Raw genomic sequence first — 17,076 nt, 5'->3', positions numbered from 1 at the left:
TTAATCTGAAAAATCAGTCTTACTTGAGCCCCTGGAAGCCCTGGTGTTCCTGGAGAACCTGGAGAACCTTTTGGACCTCTTGTTCCTTCTCTACCTGCAAAATAAACATTATACTTAGTAAAGAAAAATGAAAACAAGGACATGGATTTTGACAAGCTCCAAGAATTGCACCCAGTATTCAATGTTTCTGTTGTTACAGTGGCTACTCATCGTAGACTGAGCTGGCTTCAGGCTGCACCTAAAGCCTATCAGGTCTTGAGTTCCAATCTTTTATGTCTTGTGCTCATATCAGCAGAGGGGGCTGCCACCTCAGGGCTACTTCAAGGACTGCAGGCTGCAGACAAGCCCACACCTAATTCTCATGCTAAGTCAAAATAATTTGCACTCCTACTATCCTGTTAGGAACAAGATAATTTACCAGGCATGCCATCCTGACCACGAGGCCCAGGAGAACCAGGAAGACCAGGCATTCCCGGAATGTAGATACAATCAGTACACACACGAGCATCATCACCTAGAATGAAAATAAATCATTAGTTGCTCCACAGCAAGCAGTTTTCAAGCTTAACTAATGTGCTATTTACTTTGTTATAGCTAACACTTTTTGGCCAGGAGTGGTAGAATCATGGCCTTAATTTTGTTGGAAGATCACTTCTAATACAGTACTAAATTACCTGTGGTCAGAAAGTCAATCAGAACTGACTGCAATTAATTAAAAGGACAGAAACATTTGGTTTAAACTTCTTGGTTTTTTCAAGTCAAGTTTTAGCAAACAATTTGGATACAGTCACTTTACTGATAAGCCAGATTCTAAGCATATGTAAGGGACCTACATTTCCAAGTAACAGAGCACTGCAACACTCAGGGTCATTCTAATGACAAGCAAAGGGCAAAGAGATTCAGCAGCTCCTGTGGGTGGAAGTGGCAGCTCCTTTCAGAGATGAACCGTCAGCAAGAACACAGAGTACAAAGCCCTACCAACCTGTAGTAACTGTGTGTTCCTGTGTAGTGGCAAATTACACCTTGCCACAGTTCTGTACAACTGGTGTGCAGCACTGGCACATCACTCTTTCAGTTGATGTAAGGGGAGGAAGATATCTCACCATCCCCAATGAATGTTCTTAAAACTCTGAACCCAGCAAATTATTTAAAAGGTAAATTAAATTTTAAAAAGATCTAATGAGGATCCATGAAGATTACTAAATTGTGCCATCTACTTCTGAGTGACAGTCATCTGAAACTGACCTCTCATTCCAGTATCTCCTGGCGGTCCTGGAGGTCCTGTACATCCTGGCTCTCCAGGAAGTCCTGGCAGGCCAGTTCCAAATCTTATTCTACCTGTTAATGAAATGAGATTTTTATATCACAGATTATTCAGATAATTCTCTGCTTGCTAAGGGAGAAAAAAGTTGCAGGGATGAGCTGGAAACAGTATTCTGATCCTTATGGGTCCCTTCCAACTTGGGATATTCAATAATTCATTTAAAAGAGAGAGCTACCTGGAAAAATCCAAAACACCTGCAACTAGAAGTACCTGGTTCTCCTGGGGGACCTGGTAATCCAACAGAGCCAGGCCTGCCAGCAATACCAGGCAGTCCTGGAGGGCCTACTATGCACAAGCCAGTTTGTCCTTTCTCTCCTTTTGTTCCTTTTGGGCCAGGAAATCCTGGGGGACCTCTCAGACCAGGTCTTGACACACCTAACCAAAGGGGAAAACCACAAAAACAGAGTTAAAGAAGAAATGGCATTTCAAAGCTAAGTACTCAATAAGATGAGTGACAGACAAACACACCAAGTTCATCCCACAAATCTTTTTCTATATTGAAATATATTAATCAAAGTGAGAATCTCCAGACATTTAAAAATTATTTTTAACCTAAGTACTTGACCCATCAAAGCTCTTGGGTGAAAAAGCTGATTCAGTGTAATAGACAGGAAAAACAATGTGTTTTATTACTGCAAATACCTGGTCTACCAGCAGCTCCAGGAGGACCCTGTGGCCCTGCAAAAGCAAGATATTAAAAACCTGAGTTAAACCACTCTATACTCTACAAAGTCACTGTTCAATAGCATTGAATACCAACTTTGATCTTTTGCATTTTAAGCTTAAAATTTAAAATAAAAAATTTGGTTTTGCCTGAGTAGACATCTACCACTCATGCAAATATTGCATACTGGCAATTATTTTTAAGGGTAAATAATGCTATAAATCAAAGTCTCAGGATACATTTCAAGCCAGCAATTAGATGTGAGTCTAGGAAATTTTCTTGTAAAGGCAGAAGGTTGCTGAAAACGTAGTCTACAATAAGCCCTTTAAGGGGACTGTTTTTAATACAAAATTTTAATTTTTATATCCCACTCACCAGGCATGCCACGTTGACCTTTTGGTCCTGGAGGTCCAGGGGCTCCTTCATCCCCTTTTTCACCAACCACATAATCATAATACTCCGTCTCAAGAGAAAGGGGATAAGAAAAGGAATTGCAAGAATGAAGAGAGAAGCACAGTACCTCACACTGAACACTTGATTAAAGCAATGTTTTGATCTCATTCATAATTTTGATGTTCTGATACCACAAGACCTTACTAATTACAATCAACCAGAAATTAAATCAAAATTGTTATTAGCAGCAGTGTTGTTTTAGTACTCTGTCAATATCACAAACGCTTCAGCTTTTTGCAAAGCTATTTCTTCTGAACAATTTAGGCAGGTTTCCATTAGGTGCACTTGGAGCCCTTAGGAGAGCCACAAGGGGGACAGCATGACTAGACAGGGAAACAGTACTCATACCAAGTTGCTTTCATAAAAAGTTATATTTGCATTTTAAAATTAAGGCCCCTGTTCTAGAAGTTATTAGAAATCGATTTAAATATTAACTTCTGTGAATTTTTGTAACTGTTCTTTGACAGTCCAGTCTCCTGCCAAAATTGCTGGATCCAGGTGAGGTCTAATCAGGCATAGATACTGGAAACAATTACATATGAAAGAAGATCTCATCTGTGTGAGAATCACAGCAATACCAGTATTTTGCAAAAGCCATGCCTGATTAGAGCATCGCAGGATATCCATTATTATTATCCTCATGCAAACAATTTGGATTATTCTTATTATAATGGTTTAGGAAAATGATATATGAAGGTAATTTGCACTTACTCGACCACAAGCTCCAGGTGGACCAGGGTTTCCTTTCATTCCCTTCATAGAGATAGGTTTGTTTATTAAAAACAATATATGGAATCACATTTACCCACTGTTACTTCAGTACATTGCTCAAAACTTTAAAAAAAACAACTCTTCCTGACTAGTCCTTCACCACCCTGTGTCTGTTCCCTACACAGCTATTCAGCTGCATACACAAAGACCTACAGGAACTCATCAGCAGACATAGATGGACACTAGTTCAAACAAATGATTTGCTACAGCTGATCCATTCCATTTTCCATTATACCCTTACTTACCTATTTGGCCAAGTGAAACATATTATATACACAGTGATAAATAAAATTATAAAATAACCTCCAAACATACCTTAACCTCATCCTCAAAAGCAATAACAAAACTGTTGGACAATACCTTAGCTCCTTGCCTTCCTGTCAGTCCTGGCTTGCCCTGTTCACCCTTTTGTCCCTGCAGGTGACAGTACACAGTTTTATAAGGATATAATCTTATAATTTTATAATCTTTTAGCACTGACAACAGTAAGATCTAAAATGTAAAGCTTTAACCTTCCATGGTGATGGGAAAGTGAATGCAACTTGCCCAGGAGAAGAAACTGCAGGGAAAGACCCAGTTTGAGGTACAGCTCCATGATTGTAGGAAAAGCTGCAAGTGCCCCATCCAAACCTGTGTTTATTACAGCACATTCTAACTCCCAAGGGGAAGCTGCTCTGCAAGGCACAAATGTAGGAGTCTCTGATCTGTTCTTCCTCTGTAAATTATTTCTGAAGGGGAGAAACTGTACACAATGCAAGACTCTTGCATTAAACACCCTGCCCCAGAACTCGCTCAGTCTGAGAGGTGGTGCTGATCTCAAGAGGTGTCGGCAGCACCAGGACAGTGCAGACTAAGGTTTTCTGTTAGTGAATACAGGCAAGGGAGAGGGACTTCTTGTACACTCATGCAGCTGAATGCACTGCCAGTGAGTAAAGCTGAAATGGGAACAGGGCAATGACATGTCTTTGTCATGACAGAAAATTTTCTTTCTGTTAGAGGCAGTAGAGCTTTGTGGTCTGTTATTCAGTGTTCTTTGTCAGACTGGAATGTGTTTAGACTGCCTGTGAAGGTCATTTTAGCATGACAAAGATGATGTTATAGTAAGATACATGTGTAATGGACTATTCTGGCAGTAAGAATTTTGGTAAGATATTTATAAGGTCAATGCAACTCTAATGATATTGTGAAAGTAGAGCTGAAGTAAAAAGAACTGATAATTAACCAATTGAATACAGTATTTCAAACACATCTTAACAACTCCAACTTTTAAATGAATATACAAATTATACTATTTTGCTTCTAAAATGGCATATTCACTTCTTGATTTGTTAATACATAAGTCTTTCACAAAAATTTCAATGTGACTAACCAGAAAAAACTCAGTAGAATTAATTTTGCTTAACTTGGAGTGTGTCTCAAACTCATTAGACAATCAGCAGCAAGCAACAGGCCTTTTTAATTGCCATAGAAACAATGCACCTATGAACTGAGCCTCTTTCTCCTGCACATTAATCTGTGAGGACATGGTATGTTCCAAGGGCAGTTGCATGAAGGAAATGTTTCCGTGTATGCAAATCAGCATTTTGAAACACATTCCACAATGAGAGAAAAGCTGTGACAGGAAGACAGAATTGTCATAAACAGATGTCTATCACCTAGAAAACATTTAGAAGTCTTCCTTCATTACCGGTAAGCCAGGTGGACCTGGGGCACCTTCCTTTCCAGTCTTCCCCTACAAAGGAAAAATGTAAAATAAAATAAACAATTTAAAGTGAGGCTATTGCATTCAAAGAGCATAGCAACTCAATGCTGTGCACATAATTGTAAACTGTGTAAACTGTAAAAAGCCATTAAGATTAATTTAAAGTATTTACTGATCATAACTAAAGTTCATAAAATGCTACAAAACAGGTAGTAAGATATTCCACTGACATTGCTTCTCCTGTGGAGGATTATTTGTGCCAGACTCCAGCAGTACAAAGTACCATGCAAGTGCAGAAAGCTTGGTGAAAAATCAGGTTCTTGCATAAACAAGACAAATAAAACAATACAGCAGCAAGCAGCCCTTCCCATGGTGAGTTTGGAAGGACACTGAAGGAAAATGCTCTGAACCCCATTTCCTGTATGGGATGACTTGAGGAGAAATTACATAATGAAAAGGAACAGGGAGTGCATTTCAAAGGTATCAAAGCAGGGCAGTAGATGGAAAAGTGAAAACAGAAGGAGGCAGCATGCCAGAGGTATCTGCTGGGGTCCTGTATCTTGTGTGGCAACAAGAAATAACTGAGAAATTCATAATAAAATAAGGAGACAAAGGGGAGGGAGGCAAAAAGCACTGCAAGGCAGAACAAGGCTTTTGCAAGCAGAAGAATGTGAAAGAAACACAGAAGACAGAGGATTAATAATGCACATTGGATAGCAAGAACTTATAGAACTTTACACTTGTAACTCAATTTGAAATTTTCATTATGTATAGGAATAATAAAAATAGCAATCAAGTTTCTCTCTAACCCCATCATTGTTATAGCACCATACAACTGAAGAAAGAACAATCCTCAGGTAGTACCAGGGTCTTGTCTTGCTATCTTTCCTTGTGGAAGAAAATGTGTTGCAACCACAAGAAGTAAGAGAAAAGTTTAAAAAATATATACATTTAGGCTGAATGAAATATTTAATTTGAAAATTATTTTTCTTAGTATTGCTTTCATAATGTAGTCACAATCTATATTCAGAAAATGTCACAAAACATTTAGATTTCTTTGAGTCCCTTATTATATATCATTAAGTTGTTATGAATTAGCAGTTTCCATTACTAAGACCCTGCATCTGTCATTGGCTAGATTTTATCTGAAAGTTTGAAAGGCATTTGAATGAAAGTAATAGTTTTCCTTTAATTATCTTCCAAAAGAAAAGATATAATCAGGTAAATTGTATGGGTTTTTTATGCATGGGTTTTTTTAATAAATATTTTTTCATATACTATGCTGTTAAGGAAGTGACTCTTAGGAAACTTTCTTCATATCTCTGCACAGCTGCTGGTTGAACATAGTATTTTAACTCTGCTGCCTTAAGCAAGCATGGAGTTTTCTACTATACTCTTTCACTACAAATCCAGTATATGTCTAGCAGAGCACTTTTAAACTAGACAGCAACACTTGTTCAAAACTGTTTTTCAGAAAAGACTAACACATATGTATTCAACTGTTTGCACACACCTGTGCTCCTGGTTCCCCTCGGTCACCCTTTTCACTTTGAGAATCACCAACTGGCCCCTGGAACAAAATTACACTGAGGATACTCACATTACTCACATTGAAACTCACATTTTCTAAGTTAAATATATATTTTGTATTTTTTTATCTTTAAAAAAATACAGGTGGAATTCTATTAATAGGTATTTTATTCTATTAATTAGTTCTATTCTTGTCATTAAAGACTGAAGTAATTAGTGTAAATACTGGACTGCAAAGAGTAGCATTTACTAGGTGATGCTGCCTGAACATTGGATTTAAGGGATTTACTTCTGGTCACTTACTGCAAACCCCATTGGCCCTGGGGGTCCTCTTGATCCTTTTTCTCCTTTTTCTCCTTTCAAGTCCTATTACATAAAAAAAGAAGCACTTACTGTGGTGTCTTGGATTTTTCTATTCTTTCTATTTCAGTCTGGTTTTACAAATAGGAAATCCTGCTGCCACCAGCAAGATTTTTTCAGCAGAGATGGTTCTACTCTATTAAGAAGCAGAAACTTCCTATCAGTGCTCCTGCCTAAATCTGATGTTTGAAAAAGAAACTGTTTCTGCACATTTCAGAATAGAGCTAGGTCAAAACAACTATCTGTGATTGCATACAAAAGGACTGCAGTAAATACCCCCACAAATGGCAACAAGAAAAAAACCCAGATAAACCTTAGCTGTTTTGCTGGAGCCAGAGTTATTTCCACACGTAATTGCAGAGGCCACCCACAGCAACCTTGTTTCTGCGGGTGCAGGATTAGACTAGGCTATACTGTAGCACCACTGGGCCACGTTCTAAAGCCAAATTTCATTGTCTAATTATTGCCTGGTTAGACTCACGCACCAAACTATTTATGGAAGGAGTTTTGAGAGGTTTCTAAACCATTTTGCCCAATGTTGATGAAAAATTGCCACTATCTCATGATAAGCCACCGCAGTTGAGAGTGGGAAGTGCTCCAAGTGCTCCGTATTTGGTCTAAACAGGGAGAGCTGGTGTGCCTAAAAGCTGAACCTCTCTTTTGCAATCTTTCTCTTCCTCAATTCAGTCTTCATGTAAAATTCACTTTTATTTCAGCACATAATGGAGAGGGACTTTGGATGACTCCATAGATTAAATGCAAATTCCATAGGAAAAAGGGAATCAAGGGAATCATTGTCCTGTTGATCTATTAATACTTTGAATTCTATCAGCTATTGCTGTTTCATTTCTATATAAGGATACAATGCAATAATTTTAATTTACAAAGCAATACTTAAAGCTGAATCTGATTATTCCCTTCTATATTTATTGTCTTTCCAACACTTTCCATGATTACTCAGGTTTCAGTAAAAATAATGAAAAAACTACAAAATGTACATGAACATGTTGTAAGCTTTTGTGAAACTCTGGTAGCTCAGAGTGTGACATTCTCAGTGCCAAGGCCCAGAGGTCAACACAGCTGTGGCTTTGATGGCCATTCAGAAGATCCATGTGGATTTGGTGAAGCAGAAGTGATTTACTCTTCATGTACTCAGATTCCCAGCAGGTAGGGCACTGGTATGCAAGAAGCATTTCACTGGCATGTGCAGATGTGCACATGAGCACATAGGCTCATCCGAGCTGGCTCCATACAGACACTCTAAGAGAGCTTAGAATCTAATGAAACAAATCTGACAAACATTAGGATGGATAAAAATATATGTTATCAGAGCAGTGAAGATGAAAACAACCTCTCACAGTAGAACTTAGTCAGATGGCTTATCTGAAAGTGATGTTTAACAATTTCACTACCGTCATGTTGTCTGGTCCGCTTAACGTCACAATAACAGTTCCTGGGGGCCCAGGGGGTCCAGTTAACCCAGTGTCACCCTTGAAAGAAAAAGAAGAATAGAGGAAATTACAAGCAATGTGTTTCTGTTATTTCAAATTACTACTACTATACTTTCAATACCATGAAAATTCTTCTGTCATGACACTCAGCCATTAATTCAGTTAGCATTTCCCTTTGTTTGCCATTTAAATTCCAGAAAAAAAAAGACATGGAAGACTTAACCTTCCCCTAGCTGATTAATATAAAAATGAATATGCTGATATCTGTTAAAGTTTCTAGAAGCAACTTAAATTTTCAATCCTATTTATTTGGTACAAAACTCTTTTAAATCAAGCAAAAATTTCTCCTTGATTACAATATTTATCTCTATTTAATTACATCAAGCAGTAGATTACATGAGCTGTCTTTGGTGACATTGTCCAAACTGCAGTCTGGGTATTCCAGGAAGATCACAGAATCATGGTACTAACAGACATAACAAGCTTTCATGTGTCTTTCACTGACAACAGAAGTAGTGAAGCATACTTTTTCATTAAGAATCTTTGAGGCCTGGGATCCTCAGTGTGATCTTTCCTGTGGACCTCAATAAAACAATATCCACAATTTTCAGTGATTTTAAGCCAGGAATGCTTTTGCATGAATTTGCAGCACAACAGCAAAGAATGTGTCACTCTTTCATAAAGAAGCAAGATGTTCCATGGTCACCTGAGCTACTCCTAATGAATAACCAGGTTTATAGGCAATTTTTTCTCCCAGGAAACTCCTAGCACATTCCAGGTAGTGATTACAATGTTAAAACTGAATCTGTGCAAGTCAGTTGGCATAATTGTGAGATGCACTAATCTCTTACAAGGATATTCAGATTAACTGCAGTAGTCCTGAAACTGCAGGCTAGGTACCGAGAGACAATGTGGGCATTTGTAGTAATACCTGGCTTAATGTCAATTACATGGGATACAAAGTAAGTACATGAAAGACAAGTTATCCAATTTTTAGTCAAAATCTGGGGGTTATGCTAGCATCACAAGGGCTGAGGCTGAAAGTACATTGGACAAAAGTTGTGAGACTACAAGCACTACATATTTACCACTGTTTATCTGCTTAGATAAGCATTTAAAGTATATATATTAATTTAATGCTATGTACTAATTAATATTAATTACTGGCTTCTCTTCAGTGTCTAATCTTCTGTCTAGATGTTTATCTCATCAGCTCTTATGTGAAAACATTTTGACCTTAGAGAGCATTGCCATGTTTCCATTTTTTAACAAAAGACTCCCACATATCTACTGAAAATTTGCATTTTACAGTACTTACTTCCCCAAACATTTCACCATAGCAAATCAGAAAATGCAGAAAACAAAAACAAAACTTATAAAATGTTTAAAGCTCCTTATGAAATTACCTTTCTTCCTTTGGCTCCTATTACTTTCAGTCCCATAAGACCCTAAAAAAAATCCCCAGATGTTATTTTTTTTTAAATTTCACAAACATTTAAACATGGGTTGATTCATATTACACATAACAGAAGTTTTCATTTTTTAACCAGTCTGAGACTACCTTAGGTCCAGGAGGTCCTGGTTTCCCTGGCATGCCCTACAAAACAGGAAAAGAATCCTCAGCTAAAAACTTACAACCTTGTTCTCTGATATAGGTGTTTTGAAGTACCCAACTTCCACAGAACTTATATCCCATTTTTAATCTTTCCTCCACCTTTAAAACTGCAAGCCATTGTCAGTAGGTGACAGATTGTTTACACAGTATAGTTGCAAATGTATGCATCTCTCAATGTTATGCATATTAGTATTTTAAGTGAATTAATAGATAGTTATTTGAAAATTAAAATTTATGCCTATATGGACAAGGGATGCTTCTAAAAATATAGAAATTATCATGCATAAAAATAATCAAAAGAAATGGAAAAAGAAATCGGATGTGTTCAGAAAAACATAATTTTTACATACACATGTGTCTAGACCTCAAATAAGTCTGGGAGACGCAAGTACTTGTATCTGTGTAATTCCATAGGGTTTAGGAAAAATCAAAGGTCAAAGTAACAAGTAAGACAAACTCATACTAAAGGTCCTGGAGGGCCCTGTGGTCCAAGTTCCCCAGGATATCCTTGAGCACCCTGGGCACCCTGCATATTAAAAAAGAAACAGGAATAAATTTCCTGGCAAGATTATGAGCAAAATGCAACACCAAATTCAATGAACTGGACGAGAAACAGAGGAGCAGCTCTGCTTCTGAATTTCCTTTTCCTGTCTCAGGGAAACAGGAGTATAATTCTTCCTCACTGCTTCATTATTTGGCATATGTTTTGAAACATGAGAAAACATCTGTTCCTAAACCAAACTACTCAAGTGAGGAGGTAGTCCTCTGAGAAATGTGGACTCATAATCCATATGGTCCTATTAATGCCTCTAATAAGCCTTCAATCCTTCAAATATTCTATGCAATAAATCATATATTTTAAAGCTTTTTTTTCAAAGAAACGGAAAATTAAACATTCCTTTCTTTTTAATTTAATGCTCTCTGTTTATGCCAATAGTCAGAAGAAATGTCAGCTCTACCTTGCCCTGTTAATGTTCATTCTTGAAATACAGACCATTGTGTCCTTTGTTAGTACTCTAGAAGTTGAGCTAGTCTATCCTGTTCAGTCTTAGCTTCAATGGGAATTTTAGCAGTTGGACTTGATGTCCATTATAGGTCCCTTCCTACTGAACTGTTCTATTCTATATGTGTAGGAATGAACTCAAACATCTGTGACCAGTTTTTCTCCCTACCTGAAATACTGTTTTTCTGCAATCTGACTGGCCTGCAAACTGACTGGTTTTGATTTAGAGCTCAATGACACAATTGTAAAAAGTACTGTATCTATATTAAGTACATAATACACTTAAGTTATGTAAAACACCAAAAAATTTTAATACATACTCATGTTATATACAATGTGTTTATACATATTACTGTATATTTTTATACATATCTATCTCAGCACCCCTTATTTTGAGTTACCTGGAGACCAGGCATTCCTGGTAATCCAGGATCACCTTTTTCACCATACTCTTGGCTATATCCCTCTGCAGGGCACCCCTGGACAATTAGATAAAAAGAAACATAAAAAGTTATGCTGTAGAACTCTGTAGTGCAACAAATCTTCTAATATAGTTTGTAGGGAAATAAGCAACATCAGAATTACACCATGATGGAAACTATCTACTATGGATAGTTCTACCTTTAAATAAAATTTTATGAAATCAAATATATCTTTTGCAGGCCTCCCAGTTCTCTGTTAGGAGTAGTCTTTTCAGATATACCTACATTAGTCATGCACAACCGTTGCTTTCAATTTATTTTTGTTACTCTTTATTTCTATAAAACACTCTCTAGCGCATCTGAAGATTTCCATATGAATGCATAAACTTTGGGGGAGGAGCTTAGTTCTTTGTGTGCTTGAAAGTGTTAAACTAATTACATACAGTAACAGTAGTCTGAGGGAAAAAAAATTATAGACCATTTTGCAATGTGAGGTGAATGCTATTAGGACAAAGGAAGGACCAAACTTTGTGGTTGCTTCTTCTGGAGGGTAAACCTTCTGTTTCCCATAAATGGAGCTGTAAAGAGCAACAAACTTACACACAAATTGTTGATAACCAATAAATCTTTCATGTAATATCTTCTAAATAACTGACCTTCTCTCCTTTGATACCAGCAACTCCCTAGGAAGAAGAACAATCATATTGAAACAGAAAAATAAAAGAGTGCTGAAATGACACATTCTAAGTAATGTCTAAGGTTGATGCTCTTCAGGTGATTTATTTTCATGAAGGTGGTGCATGACTGGGCCAGACTTCAATTTAATAAGAAATTAATATATTGTTTAAAAATAGTCAGTCTCACAGGTACAACTCTACAAGTGAAGGCAGAACAGCTTTGAAGCCTGATCTTAATAAATTAATAAATAAAATCAGCAAAGCTGTCAAAATAAAGATAATATTTGAAAGTTATTAGACTTGAAGCCACTGGAATTCAAAAGACAGCATTCTTTTTCCATTTGTTTAAAAGTTTGTCTTTCAAATACATTTCTACAGTGAAAAAATCCCAGATCCTGGGATTAAAGCAGTGTATCCAGAGTGAGAAGTTCTGGGTTTAATTCCTGGTTCATACAGACTTAATTAAGGCATTCTTTCTCAAAGATACTTAGGCACAAACTGAAACAGCAATCTATTAAATATATCTTGGACACTTCTAGAGATGTAAGTGGTAAAATTCCATGAGTATCCCATGAGAGCTAACTCCAGTCAATTAATTTCATGCCATCACTTCCTAAGAAGCTGAGGCCCAACATGCAGACAATAAAGCATTACTTTTAACTTTGGTCTTTATCATACAGTTTTCATACTAATAAAATGGGGACGCCTATATATTTCAACTGTTGTCAGTATGAGCTAACACGAGGCTTTACTCTCCTCCAGGCACTGGCTTTATGTGGTGGGAATGACACAATCATGAATGTCACACTTACTGGAAGGCCTGGAGCACCTCTTTGACCTGGAGGACCTGGAAATCCTTGGTCGCCCTGAAAGTAGTAACAGTGATTGTTAATGCATCTTATGGTTTATTGTTTGGCCTGATTTTGGCAAATGATCACAGAAGTTTTTTTATGCTATCACACTAAATGTGAGATCACTACTGTGAGATCACAACCACTGTATTTTGCTAGAATATGATTTTTCTTGCATTTTATACAGCTTGACTTCTATCCTAGACTGTTCAAATTAGTTCACAGTTTTACTAGAAATCAATGACTTTCTGTAGAAGGGATTATTCTGACTCCCTCTTTCAGAATGCTCATAGACCAAACAAAACCTGGTAAATCTGTTACTTAATATTGAGCCTTTTCACTTAATTACTTTCAGGATTTATGAATTGCCAATGCAAGCTAGATCCTGGCAAAATAAAACGGATGAACTATCTCCTTCATAACCCACTGCAACAAAAGGACACATTTGACAAAACTGATTAGGCCTCCTGGAGTTAATGAAAAAAGTATTATCTGTCAAAATATCAAATGTTATTCTTATATTTTAGCAAAGGCCATTAGAATGTATTATTTATGTATTTATTTTGCACAAAAAGGTAGCACTTTTCCTTTCTCTGGTCCCACGGCACAAGTTTTCTAGCTGATAAAGTCACAATGCAAAACAAGTCAAAGTTGTTGTAGGTTGGGGGAAATTTAGAACAGTTTTTGGCCATTCCCAAGTGCAGCCAGATGCAATCCAGGACACTCAGCTTGGTTTGTACCTTTGTGCCATTGCATCCTGGAACACCTGGGAGCCCAGGAGGACCAACAGCTCCTGGTTCACCCTAAAAGAAGAAGCACAAAATTGACAAAAGCTTTGATTTTGTACATTCATATTGCTTCACAGAAGCACTGGAAGAGTTTATGTTGGAGCAATGTTTCACAAGACTTGACAGATTACAATGTGTTCTTGAACCATTACAATGAGTAAGATTGCTGATGCCAAGATTTTTATCTCTAGGCCAATTGACAGAGACAATGCTGATGTTGAGACTAGAGTGAGCACATTGAACTGAGGATAATAGTGCACTAAAGACTGAAGAGGGAAATGGTTAAATCAGTTTCATTTTTACTTACAGGAAGGCCTGGAGGACCTGAAAATCCAGGTATTCCTGGGATCCCCTAATGATATTAAACCAGAGAAATAATATTATGAATATTAAACAAAATGTCATTAGGCAATTTTTCTTTTATTACAGTCATAAGAATGAATGCAAGTATGATTTTATTAAAAGATCATTACTTCCTTAACTCTGCTGACTGTGAACCAAGCATAATGGTTGCACACAGGTAACACACACTGGTTTTGCCCACAAAAAAAACCCCAAACTACTCTTTGTGGTATTCTAGTCTAACTTTGCCACTGCACACTCAAATATTAAATACACACAGCAACAACCTTGGATGTAAGGTGCAGCAAAAAGGGCAAAAGTTCTAAAAATAAATAATACTAGTGCACAGACTGTGTCATAAATTTTAACCATACTTTGAAATCAGACAATGTTTTGCTTTTATTTTCACAAATTATTGAACCAAGTTGGCAATTAGCATGACACTTAATACATACAAGTTTGTTTAAAATACAAACACTTACTCGTATACCTTTGGGTCCAACTAAGCCTGTAAGCCCTGGAGAACCCTAGATCAAAAATGGAAAGTGATGCTTTCAGTGCTTTTCAATTGAGAAAGAGCACATAAATGTCAACAGGACACACAATGTTTTCAATATCAATACCAATATGTGCACATAAAACCAGCTATATAAATAAATAAATGATTTTTACAGTAATTTCATACAACTTGCATAAATTGTGGCGTCTTTTCTTCCCTTTCAGTGTTTACAGGGGTATCATAGAATGCTTCAAGTTTGAAGGGACCTTAGATTATATTGTTCCACCCCCCCTGACATGGGCAGGGACCCGTTTGACTAGAAGGGGTTGCTCAAAACCTTATCCAACTTGGCCCTGAAATTCCAGGGGTGGGTTACCTGTCTCACCATCCTCCTACTCTCATTGTGAAAAATACCTATATCTTGTCATAGGTCAAAATAAATAATCATATATGTTGAGAAATGAGTTGCTATGGATTTGGTCAAACTGAGACCTGGAAGTACTTCCCTGGAAAGGAAGGAAAAAACTGGAAGGTTCCCAGGCATGGGTGATGTTTATGTAATCATCAGATAGATGCATGTACTCTCACCTGAACAGCTGAGCATGGAAAGGAAGACCAGGAGCAAACTGAAAGGGGGCTAAGCAGGATGGGAGAACGAGGCTGAAAGAAGCCAGCAAAGAAAACCACATAGACACTGAACTGTCTGCAGAAAACCTGCTGGAATTCTTTCAAGATGCTTAGAGCTTTAGTGCTAGCAAGAAAATATTACCATTCCCAGAAAGGAAATGGAAAATGTGAAGAACAGCATAGCTTCTAAAGTCCTGGGCCACATTCCATTTCAGATCATGTAGGGGCATTGGATAGGAGAGGCTAACTGGCAACACTACAACATATAGCAATTCAGACTAACAGAGGTCTTCTTGCTAGATAAACTAGCCTTACTTTTTGCCATTCTTGAAGAATTATTATCACTTACTAGAAGGGAAATGCTGTACTAAACACTTCAATGAGTTCAGATAAAAGCCTAATAACATATATCAAATCTACATGAGTAGTATTGTAAAAATAAGATAGGACAGGATAATGCAACAATACTTAAATGAAAATTATAGAACCCATTTGGTTAAAGGTATAGTTAAGTGCAGGTCCTAGACATAATCTGATTGTGGCAGCACCTTCCTGATTCACACTGTTGCTGAGTTCACACCATATTTACATAAAAAATAAATTATTCACCAGGGTGAATTTATTGGTAACAGTAAGATTACTGCTTCCCAAGACAAAATATACATAAAATCCTTTTTAATGCACAATTTTTTATTTTTCTACTAATGCAGGAGTTATTGAAAATTCATATTCAGCCTCAGTTTAGGCATACAGAAAAGAAAGAAAGCTCAGGTCACTGAAGCTACTCCCTCCATACTGCAGGCAACCAGGTATTTCCTAAACAGACCAAGATTTATCATAGAAGAGATATTTCCTTTCAAATTTTCTTAAATCTATTTTTCATATTTGTCTCATTAGTAGCTTGTTTACTTTATTTTCAGCAACAAATGTTAAGATGTTAATTGATACTAAGACAAAAATTGAGGTATGCTGCAAAAAAACTGTATAGACCTATGTTAATTTTCTCTGGCAGTTTAGTCCAGCTGCTTTAGCACTGGCCAATGGACAACTGACAAGAAAAGCCCATGTTCATATCAGCTCTACTTTGATGCAATCAAAATGAGCCTTACAGCTGACGACCAAACAACATCCCTACCTCTGAGACAGGTTTTGGTTTTGTAAAACAGCATTGTCTACACAGCCATAGCTAACTTTGGCTGTCATGCACAGCAGTTTCTCTGTGTGTATCTCTCCATCTCACATACCTACCTTTGGTCCCTGTGGTCCTGGAGGCCCTTCTGGACCAGGAAAACCTCTTTGACCAGGTGGACCTGGAACACCAGGAAAGCCTTTTTCACCCTGTAAGCATTAAGATAATTAATCTCTTCAAATATCCATGAATTATTCTTTTGATAGCTTATTTCTAAGGCATTAATTACTTTCAGTACCTCTTGGCTTTCCCCTGCTGCAGTGGATCCACTGCCCTGTTTTTTTGGTCCATCTCTGGGCTGCCATGGCCCCACATGCTAATAATTACAGGTGAATTATCAGAGCACAAGATAGTACTCTGGATCTTGCAGAGTACAGAAATTATCTGACAGCATGAAAAGTTTAAGAAAGCAGCTGATACATAGTCCTTGTTAATATTTCTGTATTATGTTTAGCAACACAAATTGAGAAACTTAATGGCTGCTTGTCACAGCATATGCCACAGCACGTGATGCAGTTGAGAGAGCCAGGATACACAGAGTAACATCACACAATTTCAGAAAGCTTCAACCCACAGAGAGCAATACCATACCACTTCAGAGGCTTCAAGAGCCATCCCTTCTTGTTCTTTAGCCCAACCCTCATGTTGCTGCAGTGCCCCTGTGTGCCCTCTGCTCCCTTTGGGGGTTGCTCAGTGCCCCTGGGCACTCCATGGCTCATTGTGTCAGTGCTGCTCACCTGCTGCTCACAGCTGAGCCACTGGGGATGAGCTCCCACAGCCCCACCCCAATCACTACAAACTGTGTGCC

General features: G+C 37.5%; 1 protein-coding gene across 1 annotated transcript in view; it reads right to left on the bottom strand.

Annotated features, from left to right (window-relative positions):
- The window catches only part of COL4A3 (collagen type IV alpha 3 chain), a 57,817-nt gene that overhangs the window by 27,418 nt on the left and 13,323 nt on the right, over positions 1-17,076 (bottom strand). Inside the window, exons 3-24 of the mRNA XM_031505648.3 lie at positions 16,328-16,417; positions 14,436-14,480; positions 13,919-13,963; positions 13,564-13,626; positions 12,785-12,838; positions 11,952-11,978; positions 11,275-11,352; positions 10,334-10,396; positions 9,817-9,852; positions 9,662-9,703; positions 8,217-8,294; positions 6,748-6,810; positions 6,428-6,484; positions 4,900-4,944; positions 3,573-3,626; positions 3,153-3,194; positions 2,364-2,451; positions 1,967-2,002; positions 1,535-1,699; positions 1,246-1,338; positions 419-514; positions 24-94 (exon numbers count right to left, since the gene is read on the bottom strand). Coding sequence (XP_031361508.3) covers positions 24-94; positions 419-514; positions 1,246-1,338; positions 1,535-1,699; positions 1,967-2,002; positions 2,364-2,451; positions 3,153-3,194; positions 3,573-3,626; positions 4,900-4,944; positions 6,428-6,484; positions 6,748-6,810; positions 8,217-8,294; positions 9,662-9,703; positions 9,817-9,852; positions 10,334-10,396; positions 11,275-11,352; positions 11,952-11,978; positions 12,785-12,838; positions 13,564-13,626; positions 13,919-13,963; positions 14,436-14,480; positions 16,328-16,417 — 1,431 coding nt within the window. The remainder of the gene's footprint in view (positions 1-23; positions 95-418; positions 515-1,245; positions 1,339-1,534; positions 1,700-1,966; positions 2,003-2,363; positions 2,452-3,152; positions 3,195-3,572; positions 3,627-4,899; positions 4,945-6,427; positions 6,485-6,747; positions 6,811-8,216; positions 8,295-9,661; positions 9,704-9,816; positions 9,853-10,333; positions 10,397-11,274; positions 11,353-11,951; positions 11,979-12,784; positions 12,839-13,563; positions 13,627-13,918; positions 13,964-14,435; positions 14,481-16,327; positions 16,418-17,076) is intronic.

This window comes from Lonchura striata, chromosome 9 (genome assembly GCF_050655825.1).
Source record: "Lonchura striata isolate lonStrDom1 chromosome 9, ASM5065582v1, whole genome shotgun sequence".
Lineage (NCBI taxonomy): Eukaryota > Metazoa > Chordata > Aves > Passeriformes > Estrildidae > Lonchura > Lonchura striata.
This window is presented reverse-complemented; position numbering and strand designations above follow the sequence as displayed.